The 17,022-nt window shown below is 45.6% G+C and overlaps 2 protein-coding genes across 2 annotated transcripts; one reads left to right on the plus strand and one right to left on the minus strand.

Annotated features, from left to right (window-relative positions):
- Positions 1-12,085: 12,085 nt before the first annotated feature.
- On the plus strand, positions 12,086-13,703 carry LOC135390343 (uncharacterized). The gene is made up of 6 exons (XM_064620170.1): positions 12,086-12,113; positions 12,158-12,591; positions 12,680-12,844; positions 12,973-13,159; positions 13,223-13,465; positions 13,528-13,703. Exons 1-6 carry the CDS (start codon positions 12,086-12,088, stop codon positions 13,701-13,703), a joined length of 1,233 nt encoding a protein of 410 aa, XP_064476240.1.
- Positions 13,704-15,445: 1,742 nt separating this feature from the next.
- Positions 15,446-16,545, minus strand: LOC135390359 (P2X purinoceptor 7-like). Its single transcript, XM_064620171.1, has 3 exons — positions 16,379-16,545; positions 15,669-15,890; positions 15,446-15,608 (listed from the first exon to the last, which is right to left on the minus strand). Exons 1-3 carry the CDS (start codon positions 16,543-16,545, stop codon positions 15,446-15,448), a joined length of 552 nt encoding a protein of 183 aa, XP_064476241.1.
- Between the last annotated feature and the right edge of the window lie 477 nt (positions 16,546-17,022).

The following is a 17,022-nucleotide window of genomic DNA, read 5'->3' on the forward strand; positions in this document are numbered from 1 at the left end:
AAACAAAGAAGGCAAGAAGCATCCCAGACAGTCATTTCTCGAAGCACCATAATAAATAGTAATAACATGATGAGACACAGTCATCTGGCGCGTATCACGAGAATGACGAAAATTTAAGAAAGGTTCCTGAATTCACGTATCGAAAGCAAACCGGCTCAGCTATACACTCGCGCCAAGCACGGAGCTGCACAAGCTGATGGAATATCCGCCCTTCGGCCCTCGCACGAACTTGATACTAGCGGCGCTTCGCTTCCGAATGTAAAATTCACTACAATAAAGGCACATCACGGATATGTTGCATAAGCCAGAACACGATTTTATATTCGTTCGAACAGATTGACACGTGCAGTATTTCGGCGGCCATCTACCGGAATGTCAATGTGAAGTGGCAAAACTTCGATCACCGGAATGCATTCTCAGCACAGCACAAACTGCATCTTTTTGAAATGTATCATTTTCCAAGTATTGATGTGCGAAAGGACGACAGTCAATTATCAGTACAACAACGAAGGTAAATAGACGCCACTGACTTCTACGTGCAAAGTACGAGTAGTTGCAGGAAGTGAGGACAACGACGACCGGCCCCAGCACCTGCGTTTGGCTCGATAACGCGTGGGTACGCCGATTGTTTTGAAAAGGGAACTCGCACTTCCCACTTCCCCCAGTTCTACCGAAGCGCTGGAATAACCGTGTTGTCCCCAGCTCTGACCTAGTTCGCTTCACTGGTGACCCGAACAAGGGACCAGCAACAGGACAGTTTCGGCGATGAGCAACAACGGGGACGCGAGCGTCCCTACTTCGGAGCCCCAGCGCCCACCATCGTACTCCACGGGTCATGTCGCTGTCCGTCTCTCGCCCTTTTGGCCTCGCAACCCCAACATCTGGTTGATTCAAGCAGAGACCCAGTTCCAACTCGCCGGCATATCTCCCCAGCTGACGATGTATCGGCACATCGTCGTCGCGCTGCGCCCGACATCGCCATGGAAGTTTCCGACGTTCTCCAGTCTCCTCCCACTCAAGACGAGTTCACAAGGCTTAAGTCAGCGATTATTGAGCGCACCACCATGTCCCAGCGTAAACGCCACCAGCTGTTGCTGACTGCTGAGGAGCTTGGCTACCGCCGACCAACCGAGCTTCTTCGCTCCATGGAAGCCTTGTTCGGTGACTGCGCGCTCGCGTTCGACGCCAATGTCCTACGAGTGCTTTTCCTGCAGCGGCTTCCTCCGCAGGCGCAGAAGATTTTGGCCCCTGCCACCAGCCTGCCACCTCAAGACTTAGCTTAGCAGGCGGACAAGATCATGAAGGTCGTCGGACCCGCCGTTGCTTCCCTCACTGACGCCGCTGTACGGCGTCCGCCCCGTCAGCATGCTGGCAGTGCGCCTGAAGGCTCGCTGAACTCCCGGCTAGACTCGCTGCTTGAGGACGTTTCTGAGCTCCGCCAATGTGTGTCTGCTCTCTCGCACGCTCAGTAGCGATCCCGTTCTCCAGCATACCCTCACCGTCGCCGCTCTTGCAGCCGTCACTTCCGCGCATCGACAGTCGTCTTCACCGGCAAGCTCAGACTCTTCCTCGGGCCCTCTCTGCTGGTATCACGCCTGCTTTTGAGGTCGGGCCGAGCGCTGCACGCGGCCTTGCGCCTGGTCGGGAAACCCGCCCGGGGCGCATTGACGGCGACCAGCGGCTCCCCGGATTCCCCTTCCTTCAGCAGTCGCCTCTTCTGCGTTGTCGGTCGCGTCAGCAAGACTCGCTTTTTTGTCCACACTGGAGCAGAAGTCGGCGTCTTTGCTGCCACCACTTGTTACATCTTTCACCTGACAGCGCTCAACCACACATCCATTCCCGTTTACTACCTGCAAGTGCTTGACCTCGGCCTGCGACGAAGTTTCCTTTGGAAATTCCTGGTGGCCGGCGTCTCGCAAGCTATTCTGGGAGCGGATTTCCTACAGCGTTTCGACCTGTCTGTGAACGTTTTCCACAAGTTGCTCGTAGACACCGCCACCAGTCTCCGGGTACAAGTTGCACCTGCGTTTTCCCCAACAATCTCTGTTGCCGCTCCGACTGTGCCCGCCATGACCTCTCCGTTTGCAGAAGTTCTTGCAGAAGTTCCCCACTTTCAGCCAGCCACCTGACTGGACGCGCCCTGTCGCTCCTCCGCACCATCTGTAGCACCAGCATAGCTTTTTTTCTTCTGTTGTAGTGTGGTGCATGTACATCTCATGTGGACATCTGCTACATTTCGATTTCGTATAGGTCATGAGGGAACCAATGAAAATGTTGATTCAGATCGTCCTCTGCAACCGCTCCACCTTCTTCCAAGTAAGTTGTTTGCTTCGAAGTTGTTCGCACAATAAGCAGCATCTGCTCTGTTGCCTCTACTTGTTAACAGGAACTTCATATCAAGATGTCATTATAGCGCAATTGATGTGTACGCTATATTTGGCAGGTGGGTAGTTTCATTTAAAATCGAACAACGTGTGAAAGTCGTATTTTTTAATTCGCACAGAAAAAAATATATGTTAGAGGACAGCCCAAACGACGCAAATCGCGCCACGTGCGACGCTCGTGCGTGGAGTAGTTTCCGCGTGGGAGAGCAGGAAAATCTGAGGCTGCTTGAGCGTGCTTTCTTCTGGACCGACTTTGACGGGATCTAGCGCCGCTGATTTTTTGCCTAGGAACTGGAGGTTTTTTTGTGATTATAGGCTGCACCATTGACACTGTCGACACACTCAGAGAAAAATCTATACCTTTAGAGGTATAGATCGCCTGCTCAATAAATTAGCCCTTCTTAGGTATTATTTTATACCTCGGTTACAGGTATAAAAAATAGACCTCAACAAAGGGCTATATGCCATACCTTTAGGGGTATAGCTCTATACCACTGTGAAGGTCTGCACGAGTACCATCATGGTGTTATACATCAGACCTAGGCATAGGTATTTTTAGAGGAGGAAACTAGAAAAATCACCTTTGGAGGAAAGAAAAGTTTTTGACATACACACACACACACGTACTACAAACACACGCAAACGCATATGGCTGTGAAGTAGGACGAAAACCTCGTGCACATTACTCCGCATCTAAAAAAAAATGTGGAGTTGAAATCTAACGAAAATTTTCAAAGAGCAAGATCGCTCTGCGCAGTCATCAAGTGTGTATCACGATGTATCGCGAGATAGACATTTACAGAACAACATATACTGATATACTAGTGGCGACTTGACAAACTGTGGAGCCGCTTTCGTCTGGTACGCAACCCTAAGGGTGAGGACATCTAGATTCAACATTCCAGCAATGAAGATTTTATGCAGCCATAAACTAACCATGTGGAGTTAGATAGTACTGTACTGATGTCTTTGTTTCTTAGTTAAATATACCTTTAATTTAGCTGATATCGTCTCAAGAAAAAATAATGATGATGTGATACAGGACGTTCCGGAAGTAAAGGTATAAAAAACCATAAAGGTATAAAGAAACAGGATGTATAAGCAGCCACATCGTATCCGTGAAAGGCATAGCCTGGTGATCTATTGCTGGTACTGGATATGAACGCCTGGTGATGAGGTATAAATATGGTACGTTAGCCCTCCTTTATACCTCTTTCATACCCTTGAGAAGGGTTGGAGGTATAAATAAGAAATTTGTACCTCTTCTATACCCTCCAAAGGTATATATCTGAAGCAGAAGGTATAAAAGAGGTATAAGATCACATTATTATACCTTATTATACCTTTTTTTCTCACAGTGCAGCCACCCACAGTACTCTGACGGCCACAGATTTTCTGTTAAAAAATGCCAAACTTGGCGTACACGTTCAAAAAGGCCAAACTTGGTTACCGATTTGCTTCATGACGGATTGAGGACATCGAGCTTAGTGCCATGCGATATGACGTTGAAAGAACTTTCGTGCTGTATAAGTTCGCAGTTTCGAGAATCGCACATGGTAGGCAAAAATTGTCAATGTTGCATCTCAATTTTCTCAAAAATGCCATCTTCGATTTTCTTGATTATTTTTGAAAGGTGGCGTCATGTTCCTACTTTAGACACCAAGCGACACAATCTTTTATTTTTACCTGAGAGACGCGCACCAATTTTTTTTTTTTTTTTTTGTCAGGCAGGGTCCACGAGGCGCGCCCCATCCACGAGCACGCGACCTTCAACCTCTTCTTTGCTACAGGTTTCCCGCTGACAGAGAAATCAATGACCAAACTGCGTGAGCTTCTTGTAGTGTCCCCAGAGCATCACTTTACGTTTACCCAATGGTCTCCCAGTTCCGTGAGGCTCATTCAAACCCTGGGAGAGTACATGAGTTGCCTGTACGCCCTTGACGAGGAGCCCCAGTCCAACGAACATACCGGCAAAGCAGTGAGAAGAAACGAAGAGCTTCGTAAAGATCTTTATCCACTTACAATATGGTAGCTTTTGTTTCAGGTTGCCGCCAGTCCCCCAGACAGTGTGAAAGTCACATCATTTTTCATTGGTAAAAGAACGTTGTGGAAGTCGCGAAAAACGTAAAATAAGCACATTGCGAGACCCCTGCAGATGATGGCTGCCACCATTGGATTAGCATCATCCGATAGCTTTACATGACCTTTCACATGATATAAAGTGACTGGGTTCAAGCGCATTTTTTGTCCGCCTAGTATCGCAAAACCACGAGTGGTACGCGAAAATTTTGCATGTTCGATCCTAATTATTTCTCAAACGCCACAATATTTTTCACAATTTATTCCACAGGGGCAGAAGTATGCCTGTACTTTGCGCTGCTGGTAAGGTACTTTTTCTCCTTTTGACTGAGACGCAGGGCTACCTTTCCTTGGAGTGATTTTTCCACACAAAGGCGCTCCTCGTATGTTTACGAGCGCGTTTTGCTTCGTAGTCTTTGCTTTGTAATTTATTGCCCAGATGTTGCATTGTGCACTTATTTTGCACTTATTTTTATTTATTTATTTATTATTCCAAAACCCAAGGGACCACTAAGGGTCATTACATGGGTAAACGATAAAGAAAAAACTAACAACAGCCTTTGCACACTATTAGTTTAAAAGGAGAACAAACAAGAATTATAACAATAATAACAATAGTAATTCAATGCAATAACGATGGTACACTGGCCACAGTAGACCTAGGGAAGGAGGTCTATGTGACAACAGAGTTATTAATGAAACAAATGGGAAAGGAAATGCCTGCGGAAGCTTAGGGGATCTGCGATGTCAACAATGTTCTGTGGGAGTGAGCTCCACTCAGTTTCGGCGAGCTGTATGAAAGAGTGTCTGAGGGACTCGGTGCGAGAGATAGTACGTGATACTTTCAGACTGTGATCGGTGCGATGAGAAATATACCGGGCCCGAATGATGTATAGCTGACTCAGGGATGTAGTGTAGAAGAATTTGTGGAATAAGCAGATCCGAAGGTACTTCCTCCTTAATGTCGAAGAGGGAAGACCTAGATTAAGTTTCATTAAGGACACACTTGATTGAATGGAATAGTCCGATAGGATGAAGCGGACGCACCGGTTCTGAACGGACTCAACAAGTGTTTCCAAATATGACTGATGGGGATCCCATATCGAGGCTGCATACTCCAACTGAGGTCGAACCAGAGTATTATATGCAATTATTTTAACATTTGAGGGCGCTTGTCTTATGTTGCGTCGAAGGAAAGCAAGTGAGCAATTGGCCCTCTTACAGGTGGCTAAGATATGGTCCTTCCATGAAAGGTTAGATGAAAAGGTAAGGCCCAGGTACTTGCATGATGCGGAAAAGAAAAGAAAATGATTGGATATAGAGTAGGTAACAGTTACAGGTTGAGCGGAACGGGTGAAACGAACAAATACGCACTTCGGCAAGCTAAGTTCCATTTGCCAGACTTTGCACCATTCACCAATTAAGTTAAGATCGCTTTGTAATATGACCTGGTCTGATATACTCGATATTGCTCGGTACAGCACACAGTCGTCTGCGAAAAGCCGAATTTTTGAAGTGATGTTGGTGGGGAGTTCGTTAATGTATATGAGGAATAATAACGGGCCGAGAACGGTGCCCTGAGGGACACCCGACGTGACAGAACAGAAGGATGATAAGGTACCATTAACTATGGTGGCTTGTTTACGGCAGGATAGGAACTGTTCGATCCAGGTTAAGAGAGATGGGGGAAGGTTTAAACGAGATAATTTATAAAGAAGACCCGTGTGAGATACCTTATCGAACGCCTTTTTGAGGTCGAGGAAGATAGTGTCTGTCACCACCCTATTATCCAGGCCAGTTTGTAGGTCATGAACGAAGCTGGCAAGTTGGGTTTCACAAGAGTATTTCTTACGGAATCCGTGTTGGTGTTGATAAAAGAAGAAATGGGCTTCCAAGAATGAAGAAAGATTTGAATAGATTATGTGTTCAAGAATTTTGGAAGGAACACATGTCAGAGAAATGGGTCTGTAATTCAATGGTTCACTACGGTCCCCTCCTTTAAAAATTGGCACAACTTTCCCCAAGCGCCAGTCTAGAGGGACAATGCTGGACAAGAGCGATTGCAAAAAAATGACTGCCAGAAACAAAAAAAAAGATATTTTGAGACCGTCAATTATCTTAGCGATCCCGTTTGCTGAGATTGAGATTTCGTTCATTGGCGGTAGGATGATTTCTTGGACAGGACGATTTTCACGGATATTACTCGAGATAAACACAGTTGCGAAGCTTTCATTAAATATTCCACAGATGGTATTCTCGGGAAGGCTGTTGATCGTCACTTAACTGAATTGTTTGAGTTGTAGCCGGATTTAACACGTTCCAAAACTTCCGTGGATTTTGTGTCATCATTCTGGGTAAGGTGTCCGCGTAAAACTCCTTTTTCGCTTTCTTAATCGCGAAGGAGCATAGCTTTGCACATGCGCGGTAAGCGGCCAGGCGATCAGGGTTCGGGTCATGACGAATTCTGCGGAAAAGACGCTTCTTGTTGTTAATTAACCGCCTAGTTGATAGGTTGAACCACGGTGCTGATGGATTGTGTGATATAGTGATCGATGGTACATGAGCAGTCACGAGGCCATTCAATAGCTCCTTGAAGACTGACCAGCTCTCCTCCGCTGTTCGGTGCATAGACCGTTCAGTGAATTCTGTTAAACACGAGGCCAATGTAGCGTTAACGACGTCAAAGTTTGCTTTGTTGTACAACTTAATTACTTTACATTTTTTCTTAGGTGGAAGGTGTTCAAACTGCATATCTGCACAAGCAGTAAGATGGTCACTAAGAGGTGATGTAAATACGGAATCGAAAAGTTCTGGGTCAGTCGTCAGAATGAGATCCAGAGCATAGATTGAGAAGTTACCCGTCAAAAAGAACTCGTTATAAGTTAAGTTACCCTGTGAAAAATGTAACTAAGTTAATAACGAAGTTCTTCAGCCTGAAATGTAACTCGTAGTTACCGAGTTACTTAAAAAAAAGAACGAGTTACTTCCAAGTTACTTCGGACACAAAATAGCATTACGCAGGTGCAGCGCGTGTGAGCAGATGAGTTAGACCTTGAGTTCCCTGCGGAGGAATGCAACACGCTTAGATCGTCTTCGTTTATATCCAACAATAGACCTCTCCCTGTTTGTAAACAAATGACGTCATAGCGTTCGACAGCGCTACAAATTTGGTAGAGTTGAACAAGAGGTGAACAAGGAGCTAGAGGTGAACAAGGTCGCACCCGAAAGCCACTGTCTTGAGGGGATTACGATGGCCTCTGAAAGGGACGCAACCTTCGGTCCTACTTTTCTTTCAATAGGGGGCAGCGAACAAGTGCCCGTTCCTGGAACCAAGCCCTAACCTTCCGCTTTGTTGCGGTTTCAGTGTGTCTACCAACGTTATGATGACGTTTCTCTGGTAGAGGTCTATTTGAACACTTTGCATCTTACTCCCTGTGGGCGCACAATGGTTCAGCTTCATTTCAATGGCAGCGGTTCTTACTTCCTGAATAAAATACAGTCATTGACTGAATATCGCGTTTTATGGCAAAAAATGTCATGAAGGAACCGGAGAGAAAGCTGAAAATGTGTGGACGTGAGTGAAAAGCGAGTTAAAAGTAACTTGGAACTTAACTTAACTTACCTCGGCAAAGTTACCTGAAAAAGGAACGAGTTCCTCTGAAAGTTACCACGGCGCAAAAGTACCGAGTTAAGTTACAAGTTACCAAAAAAAGGAACTTAGTTACAGTAACGAGTTACTTGTAACGAGTTACCTCGAACTCTGATCCAGAGTATTATTAGTTGTTGTGGTTATTCTCGTTGGAGATTGTACAACCTGGCTTAAACAAAAAGTGGAGCATAAGTCAAGAAAGTCACGCTCTTCGCGACAAGAAGAGCTCATGGATGACCAGTCGATACCCAGGTAGTTAAAGTCGCCAACCAGCACAATCTTGTCGTTGGGGTATCGCTGGGTGACCATGTCTAGAGCACTGTGCAAGAAGGAACTCAAATTTACAAAGTTTGGTGGCCGATAGCAGACACCAGTTAATAAACGTGAAAAGCAGCCCTGAACGCACACCCACAACAGTTCAAGATCAAGTGAAATGTTCACGATATGAGAGTGCAAACAGTCTCTAACTGCGAGAAGGAGCGCACTGCGAGAGAACTGCATTCGGATGGAGTTCGTTATTCGTTACATCAGGGGTTAACCACGTTTCGCACAAAGCAATCATATTGCATTGAGATGACATGATTTCATCACGCAAGCTATCTCGCTTTGGGATAAGACTCCTGACGTTAGAAACTAGAAATGATAATTTTGTGCATTCCCTGGAGCTTGTCGGGTAGAGTTATCTTTGCACTTCCGTGACTTGGGATAATGTCGGGTCGTACTTGTAGCATTTTTCATTCACAATCAATTTATCATACCGTAGTTTGAAGGGGGCGTTTTGGGACCTAGCGAAGGCAAGTAGATGTTTCCTCGAGGAGCGAACAGCTGCAGATAAATCTTCAGAAACAGACGTGTTTGTTTCTCTGAAGCCAGAGCAATGTTTGAGGATTTCTTGCTTCGTTTTGTAGGAGAACTTCACGATAATGGGACGCTTTTTTGATGGGTTAAATTTCCCAATGCGATGCGCACGCTCAATGTTGTTCGGCTCCAGCTGTATTGACAGGTGGGTGGAGCAGGCATCTATAACCAGTTGTTCAGAATCACGCCAGGATTCACCCGCGTTATCGTCGAATCCGTAGAATATCAGGTTATCCCGACGAGACCTGTCCTCGAGATCGTTTACGCGAGATACGAGTGTTTCAAGTCTTGAATTTATACTAGAAGTTGTTCTTTGGAGGCTCTGAACCTCGTTAACAATTGGCTTCAGGGAAGGTAATTCTGATTCTATAGTGGTGACCTTTTCGGTCAGTGTTTTAATTAAGTTTTTAATTAAGTTTGTTTAACTTATGGTACGTATGTTTATTTTTTCCTTTGGAGACGCAGGGCAATACTTTCGTGGGCGCCTTGAACTTGCTATTACGCACTTTCATGGGAGTCGCACGTACGACGTGTGCGTACGCACGTGCGCATATTCACTAGCCTCCCGCACATGTGCTTGAGGCAATGCACATACGCACGCTATGAGGCTGTCGTGCGAGTTAATATTAGGAAGGCAGAACTACGGCCACAGGGGACAGAAAGTTACACCTGAGAATACAAATTTGTGGCCGCGTGGTTGCAGCCGTCTCTTAGCTTGGGCGCAATAATTGATAGTTCCGAAACGGTGCATGCGATCTTTAATTAGTTTTATGCCCCGTAGCGTTATTTTGGAACCACGACGAGTACTACAAAGCCCGTAAGACCATTATGATGACAGTATGTTGCTGCTCTCAAGTATAACACGTTCGCCCTCCACGAGCTGTGTTAGTGCCACCGTGGGAATCAAAATTTCCGACAGAACAACGCACAACTAAAATCCCTCGTTTCCGGTAGCCGTAGATACCTTCAACCCTCGGCCTGGTCTTCCGTAATCCCTTTGGCATCCATGTGCTTGAACCCAGTCAGTTCATATCATCTGAAAGGTCATGTCTAAAGCTATCGGATGATGCTAATCCAATGGTGGCATCCATCACCTGGAGGGGTCTCGCAATGGGCACATTTTACGTTTTTCGAAACTTCCACAACGTTCTTCTACCAATGAAAAGGCTGTGACTTTCATACTGCCTGGGGGACTGGCGGCAACCTGAAACAAAAGCTACGATGTTACCACTGGATAAAGATCTTTACGAAGCGCTTCGTTTCTTCTCACTGCTTTGTCAGTATGTTCGTCGGACTGGAGCTTCTCGTCAAGGGCGCACAGGCAACTCATGTACTCTCCCACGGTTTGAGTGAGCCTGACGGAACTGGGAGACCATTTGGTAAACGTTAAAGGACAACAGAAATGAAAATGTGCCGCAAAGTTCTTTAGCTCATGTTGCAGTGTGTACCAAAATAATCCGGAATTCGACTGGGATCTACCGAAATTCGCTGAGAGACTGTCACAAACGGGATATAAAACTGTGTCCGCGGGGCGATACGAACCCTAGCGAGCGTCGCTCCGGTGCCGTAGCAGACAACGGAAATGACGTGAGTCATTTCTCCTCTTGGAGTTCCTGCCGTTCTTTTTGCGCATGTTTTTCGAAGCGGTGGTCCTTTTTCGTGTTTTCGCGGCAAGAAAGTTGCGTGTGCTGGTGCAGTTGGTGCAATGGCTCCTGTCTGTGGTGCGGCGTGTTGCAGACTTCCCTTCGGGAAAGGGAGGTCAGGGTATTTGTTTCCAAAAGACGAGAAACTGCGTAGAATTTGGTGCCTGGCCGCGAATCCGTCTAGGCCTACCTGGAGACCGGCGAAACAGGAGAAGTTGTGCGCTGCACATTTTCTTGACGAAGACTTCGAGACAGATCCGAAGGTGCTCCACAGCCTAGGCTGGTCAACAAAGTACAACAGGTTGAAAGAAGGAGCTGTTCCTTCTGTATTCTCACGGAAACGAAAGGCAGAAAGACTTAGCAAGGCATTCGAGAAGCGCCAACGCAAAGAGGCAAGTAGCTGAGAAACTTGACTCAAAAAGGCTCTTCCACAGTGTTACTCAAATAGGCTCATTCTCATCCAGGTTATAAATTCACTGTTGGCCACAGAAGAAGCCGGCATCGCTGAAACCTCTTCGGATGGTAACAGAGCGTCTGAAAATACCATGCAGTCTTCAATATCCTCCGATGTAATACTTGATCAGGTGCGTCTTCTTGCATTACCATGCTGAACTATTGAAAACTTGGCATGATCAGTGCATCTATGAATCCCTGTTTAGATAACTGCATTTATTCGTCAATATTTTTGCAACTTTTCAATGTACGGTGACCATTTTAGTGTTACAAACTCATTCATTAAATTTACAGGCCAGTTCCTCTGCTGTGAGTGTGCACAGTATACTATTTAGTACAAGTGAGACTACATCCCAGGTACATATGTCTATAATAATGACATGTTTTGTAAGCATATGACCTCTCCTGTTAGTTACATGATATAACAATACATGTTGTCGTATAGGATAGTTATTTTACAAAATGTGCTGATCATGCATGTTTCAACAGGGCGTTGTCAGTTATGCCTTGATGTGCTGCACCTCTGAAACACCTAACAGTGACAGTCAACAGGTAAGAGCTTGTGTGTACAGGTATCATACTTTGCTTCCCCATGATTATAGTTTTTTCCACATGATCTTGCAATTCTGTGCAGGAACCAGATGTCGGTAGCTTGCCAGATGTAGGTTATGTACCAAGGAACGACACCACACATGCAACCCAGCTAATAGAGGCCGTGCACACACCCAGACACACAAAAAATGCACACACCCAGACAACAGGCATTTATAGAAACCGTGGTATGAAAAAGTATCAATAGTCCTGTTATGTACGTATGTCAAGTGTAGGTTAGGGTCCACATATCTTTTTACGATTCCCAGCTGTTCAGGTGGCACTGGACATTGCACCAGCCCAACGAGAAGGAAGCTCGAAAAGCACCCAGACACGTCCCACTCACTGGCGTTCTACTCCAGTTCATAGTGAGGACGAGTCGGATGAGGAGCCTGATTGTGTTCGTCTGGACAAGGGAGACGTAACATATGAACCTTCGCAAAGCTCCATGGACGAGTAGGTTATTTCAGCACTATGTTATGCGCTTTCTTGTTTTGCAGGTTATGCTTCCCCGATGCCATGTGTTGTTGAACTTTCTAGGTTGAGCTTCCATGACGAGGTCCTGGGTGCCACGAACAACCCCGTGAACAGGATTTCAGAGCGAAAGTTCATCATCTTTGAGACAGCTTTAGATGTATTGCTCTCAAAGTGTCAAAAATGTTCAGAGAAAGTGGTGCATGTCAAGAAGAGATGTGATGGAACTCTGCTGAGTGTGGAAACTGCATGTGCAAGAGGGCACGTGTGCTCTTGGTACAGCCAGCCCCTCTTAAATAGGAAGCCCCTTGGGAATATTTTACTGAGTGCAGGCATCCTTTTCTCTGGTTCCAACATCAAGAAGACCCTGAGGTTACTCACATCTGTGGGGATATCTTGCTTCAGCTACAGGACATTTTTCAATGTACAGGGGGCGTTTTTACTACCCGCAATAGAAAAGGTAAAAAAGGGGTATAAATATTCACATGTGAAGAGTCTTATTCACTGTGTATTCTGAATAGTGCTCATGATGTTCATTTTTTGGGCAGGTTTGGCAACATCACCAGACGGTCATGCTTGAGGCAGCGCAAGGGCAGGGCTTGACATTAGCAGGTGATGGGAGGGCGGACTCTCCAGGCCACTCAGCAAAGTATGGAACATACACGATGCTTGACGCCGCACGGATGCAGGTGCTCCATATTGAAACTGTGCAGGTATACCGTGGCCCATAACATTTGTAGATGACTTACAACAACTTCTGAGATGATGAGTGGGAAGTTTCATCACCAGGGGCGATACTCTACATTTAGATATACCTATGTGCTTTTTTTTTCCCTATCAGAGCAATGAGGTTGCGAACAGTCATGCCATGGAGCTCGAGGGCCTGAAACGCGCACTGCAGTTTCTTCGGAATCAGGGCATGGTTGTCCACAGGCTAATTACTGACAGACACGTGCAGATTCAGTGTTACATGCGAAAAGAAAATCCGGACATTGAGCACTTGTATGACGTGTGGCATGTAGCAAAGGGTACATTCTATAGGATAATATGTGATGTCTCAGAGTAGACTCTATGGCTACGTTCCTTTGTAGGCATCAAGAAGAAACTGACTGCAGCGTCCAAATTAAAAGCTGCAAAGGACCTCGGTGACTGGGTTAAGGCCATCATCAATCACCTGTACTGGTGTGCCATGTCCAGTCGAGATGACCCACGACAAATTTTGCCAAAGTGGACCTCCCTGCCAAGGCACATTGCAAACATACATCAACATGACGACCCACTTTTTCCGCAGTGTGCACATGGGGAAATGCGACGCACAAAGTGGCTTCCCCAAGGTGAGATACGTCATAAACAGAAATTTTGAATTCTAAAGCTTGATATTCATATGCTATTGTAGACTCTTCAGCGTACACAAAACTGAAGGAAATTGTACTAGCAAAGAACCTTCTGAAGGACCTTCCCCAGCTTTCGACAGTGGAGCAGACGTATGCTGTAGAATGTTTTCACAGCACACTGAATCACTTTGCACCAAAGTCAACACACTTCACCTATGCGTGCATGAAAGCAAGGTAAATGCAACATGTTCGAGGCGATGCACGTTCCTTAAAACGTCTTTCTGCGCTAGGACCTACATTGCAGTGATGCACTACAATGAAAACAGCAAGCGACAACAGGCTGTAACGGCTGCTGGGAAGCTCCGCTATGCTGTCAAGTTTCCTCGGTCACGCAAAGAAGCTGTTGCATTTCCAATTAAAGAGGAATGCACTTTTGGTAATCACATATCATATGATGTAATATGTGAAAGATTGTAGAAGAACTTCGCTGTGGTCTTGTTAATTTATAACAATTATCATTTGCTGCAGCCTATATGCATGATCTCTTGGAAGCAGTACTCCAAACTACGGCACACTACAAGACATATGCGGAAGCGAGGAAAAGCACCAACAGATATGCTCCTCCACCCCTTTCTCATGCTTACAACCATGAAGTGAGCATCCAGGCATTAGTTGACAGACACACCGCACGCTTCAACATGCAATGAGCTTGACCAAACCGTCTGTGTTCCCAAAGAGTGGAGAGAGAGCAAGAACAGGAAGAGGCAAGTGAGATTGCATCTCAGGTATGTCCGTTGTCAGAGATCAGCTTTTTATGCACACTACCCATGCAAATTTGAATAGAACTTCATTGCTGCTTTGCTGAATGCTGACACATGATGCTTACAACACAGGTTATGTGCTTTCTTCATTCGGGGTTGTTCTCGAGTGAAGGGTTTCAAGACGTACACTGAGGTACAGAGGGCAAACTGCAGGACAGCCCGTCCACCACTCTCACATGCCTACAGCTGCAACATTCAAATATGAGAAAAGAGCACCTGCCTAAAACAGCCCTTTATTGCATTTTACAAATATTGTATTGTGGAGAAGTGTGCCATTACACTGTGTGGAGTAGAGCAGCGTGGCTCTGTTGGCAGACTTCTACAAAGTAAAATTTTATATGATGGAAATTGATGTCCTGAGGCTGGAACACATAGAAAGGACTAAAAAGAGCCACGCTTTTTCGCTTTCGCTTTTCACGCCGAGACTGTGAGGTGACACGGGTTCGAATCCTGTCACCGGCTGTGCTGTCTGAGGTTTTCCCTGGGTCTTCCCAAGACTTTCCAGACGAATGTCGACACAGTTCCTCCTGAAGTCAGCCCAGGACGCATACTAACCCCCCTGTCCCCCCTCCTTCCTGCTGTCCTCTCCCCATCTGTACGCCGCTCATAACCACAGTTGCTTCGCAGCGCAAGCACCGAATTAAAAAAAAAAAAGAGCCCTGGACTGGTAATCTAGGTGACGTGGGTTCGAGTCCTACAGCTGGCTAACCTTTTCAGTGACTTCGTTCTTTCATCAGTAAAACTGTAATCGGATTACACTTGAAAAATTACTTTCATGCAAAACTAACCGATTACTCTGTGTTACTCGAAAGAGTAATTGATTGTTAATAATGCGGTTACTTGTAACATGCCACGTACAGGTCTGCCTGTTAGTGTTGGTCATGACTAGTTAGTCGTGACTTTCAAGTTAGTGTGTGCAATATCAAAATATTCCAATAAATGTATATGCTGGCACATTTTTGAGTTGTGAAGGATTGTGTTTTGGAAAGGGACAACATCAGTCAAAGGGACACGTTGAACTGCAACTGTAGCTTTTTTTTAATCTTCATGAGCTGAAATAAAGAAATTGATATTCATGTTAAACAAATTGTGTGGAAATGACACTGCATTTCTCTTGTACAAAAACAATGCTGTACAGACAACATAAACTCTATCATACCTAGTGTTGTGCATGCCGGAATCCAGTGTAGTCGCCGTCCTCAGATGGGAATGCATCACGAATTCTTCGGCTTGCACAACTGGGAATAACAACCCTGTTTCCCTCCCCTAGCCGGTGGTAGATCCAAAATATAAATTGCCGGTACGCAATATACCTTTTTGCTCTGAAAATTAAAAGGCAACATAATGTCTTTGCCCACATATCGTAGCTGTCACCTGCTTACTTGTTTCTTCTGCGGCCTCCCAAGGAGTTGCTGTCTGTGCCCAACATTTTTATTTTCTCTAAATCAATTGTATCTGCATCAAGGCAGTGCTTGTGGAAGAGGTGGTGATATGTGATGCACAGCACACTTGCATCCTCCATAACATCTTGCACTCTGCCTTGTTCATTGCAGCAAACAGAGGATATCTCATCCTCCATGGGCATACAGTTACCACAGGAGCACCTGTTGACATGCAATTCGTGGCACTGTACATTACATCGTCCAATACAATTTAGAAAGTATAATCTCATGCATACATAAGCTAATAGCGGGTTTTAGTATGTCATGCCCTATCGCCTTTGCGTACGATATACAAATATCGCACAATATAATAAAAGCAAGGTCGACGTTCTCGAAGTACTTGCGTTTTCCTACAACGCGCAGTTGAGGATAATAAAATTACGGGTTTTCTATGGCTGTTGAACTTTGCGGGCACGATGCATGCGTATTACTTACAAAGGAACGCCAACACCAAGTTGAGCGGCATTTAGACATGAAGGGAAACACGGCACCAGCAACCGCAAGCAACGCACATGTGCAACATGCAACAACGAACAACTGTAATGTTAGGTATCAGAGGAACGGGAAGTGAGTTATACGATACTTCCATGCTTGTGAATAGTTTATGTATCTCTTATGGTCGAAATCATGCAGAATGTGCGGACACTTACCAGTCGAATTCCTCCACACGTCGTCCGACGGCGGCGTGTTCTTGGGCATCCCCTGATTCTTCGTCTGATCCTAGCTGTGGGTCGAAGATATACGGACGAACGCCCAAGTCATCCGAGAACTCATTCTCGGACTCCCACAATGATGACGAAGATTCAGAGTCCGACATTTCGAGCGCGATACGCAATACGGCGGCAAAGCTTCTCTTTCGCCCAGCTGACCGGCTTCCCCAGAGTAATGTGTGACGTCAGACCTGCCTCGGCTGATCCCAAGATGCTTTGCGCTCTCCGCGGGCAGCTCCCATGGGCGAGCGGTTCAGCGCTTCAGTAATCGTTCAAAATATACCAATCCGTTCGTCGTTGGCATAAAATACTGGCGGTTCTAGTATTAGCCATGCGAAATGCATATAGTATGATGATTTTCCCACAGTCACCGATTTTCATTTCTGTTGTCCTTTAAGTGATGCTCTGGGGACACTGTGGGTTCGAGGTGGAAGCCCGCGAGACAAGCAATATATAGTATCTGTTTTCGCTTTGGAAAGGTATACCACTTTCTAGGTTCATGGTTCTAAGAGCTTTTTGCTTTTTAAAAATTCATGCCCATTGTCCGTAACAGAAATATTAGAAAGAAACAAAGAGCTACAGCT

The sequence above is a fragment of the Ornithodoros turicata genome, chromosome 1 (genome assembly GCF_037126465.1).
Source record: "Ornithodoros turicata isolate Travis chromosome 1, ASM3712646v1, whole genome shotgun sequence".
Taxonomy (NCBI): Eukaryota; Metazoa; Arthropoda; class Arachnida; order Ixodida; family Argasidae; genus Ornithodoros; species Ornithodoros turicata.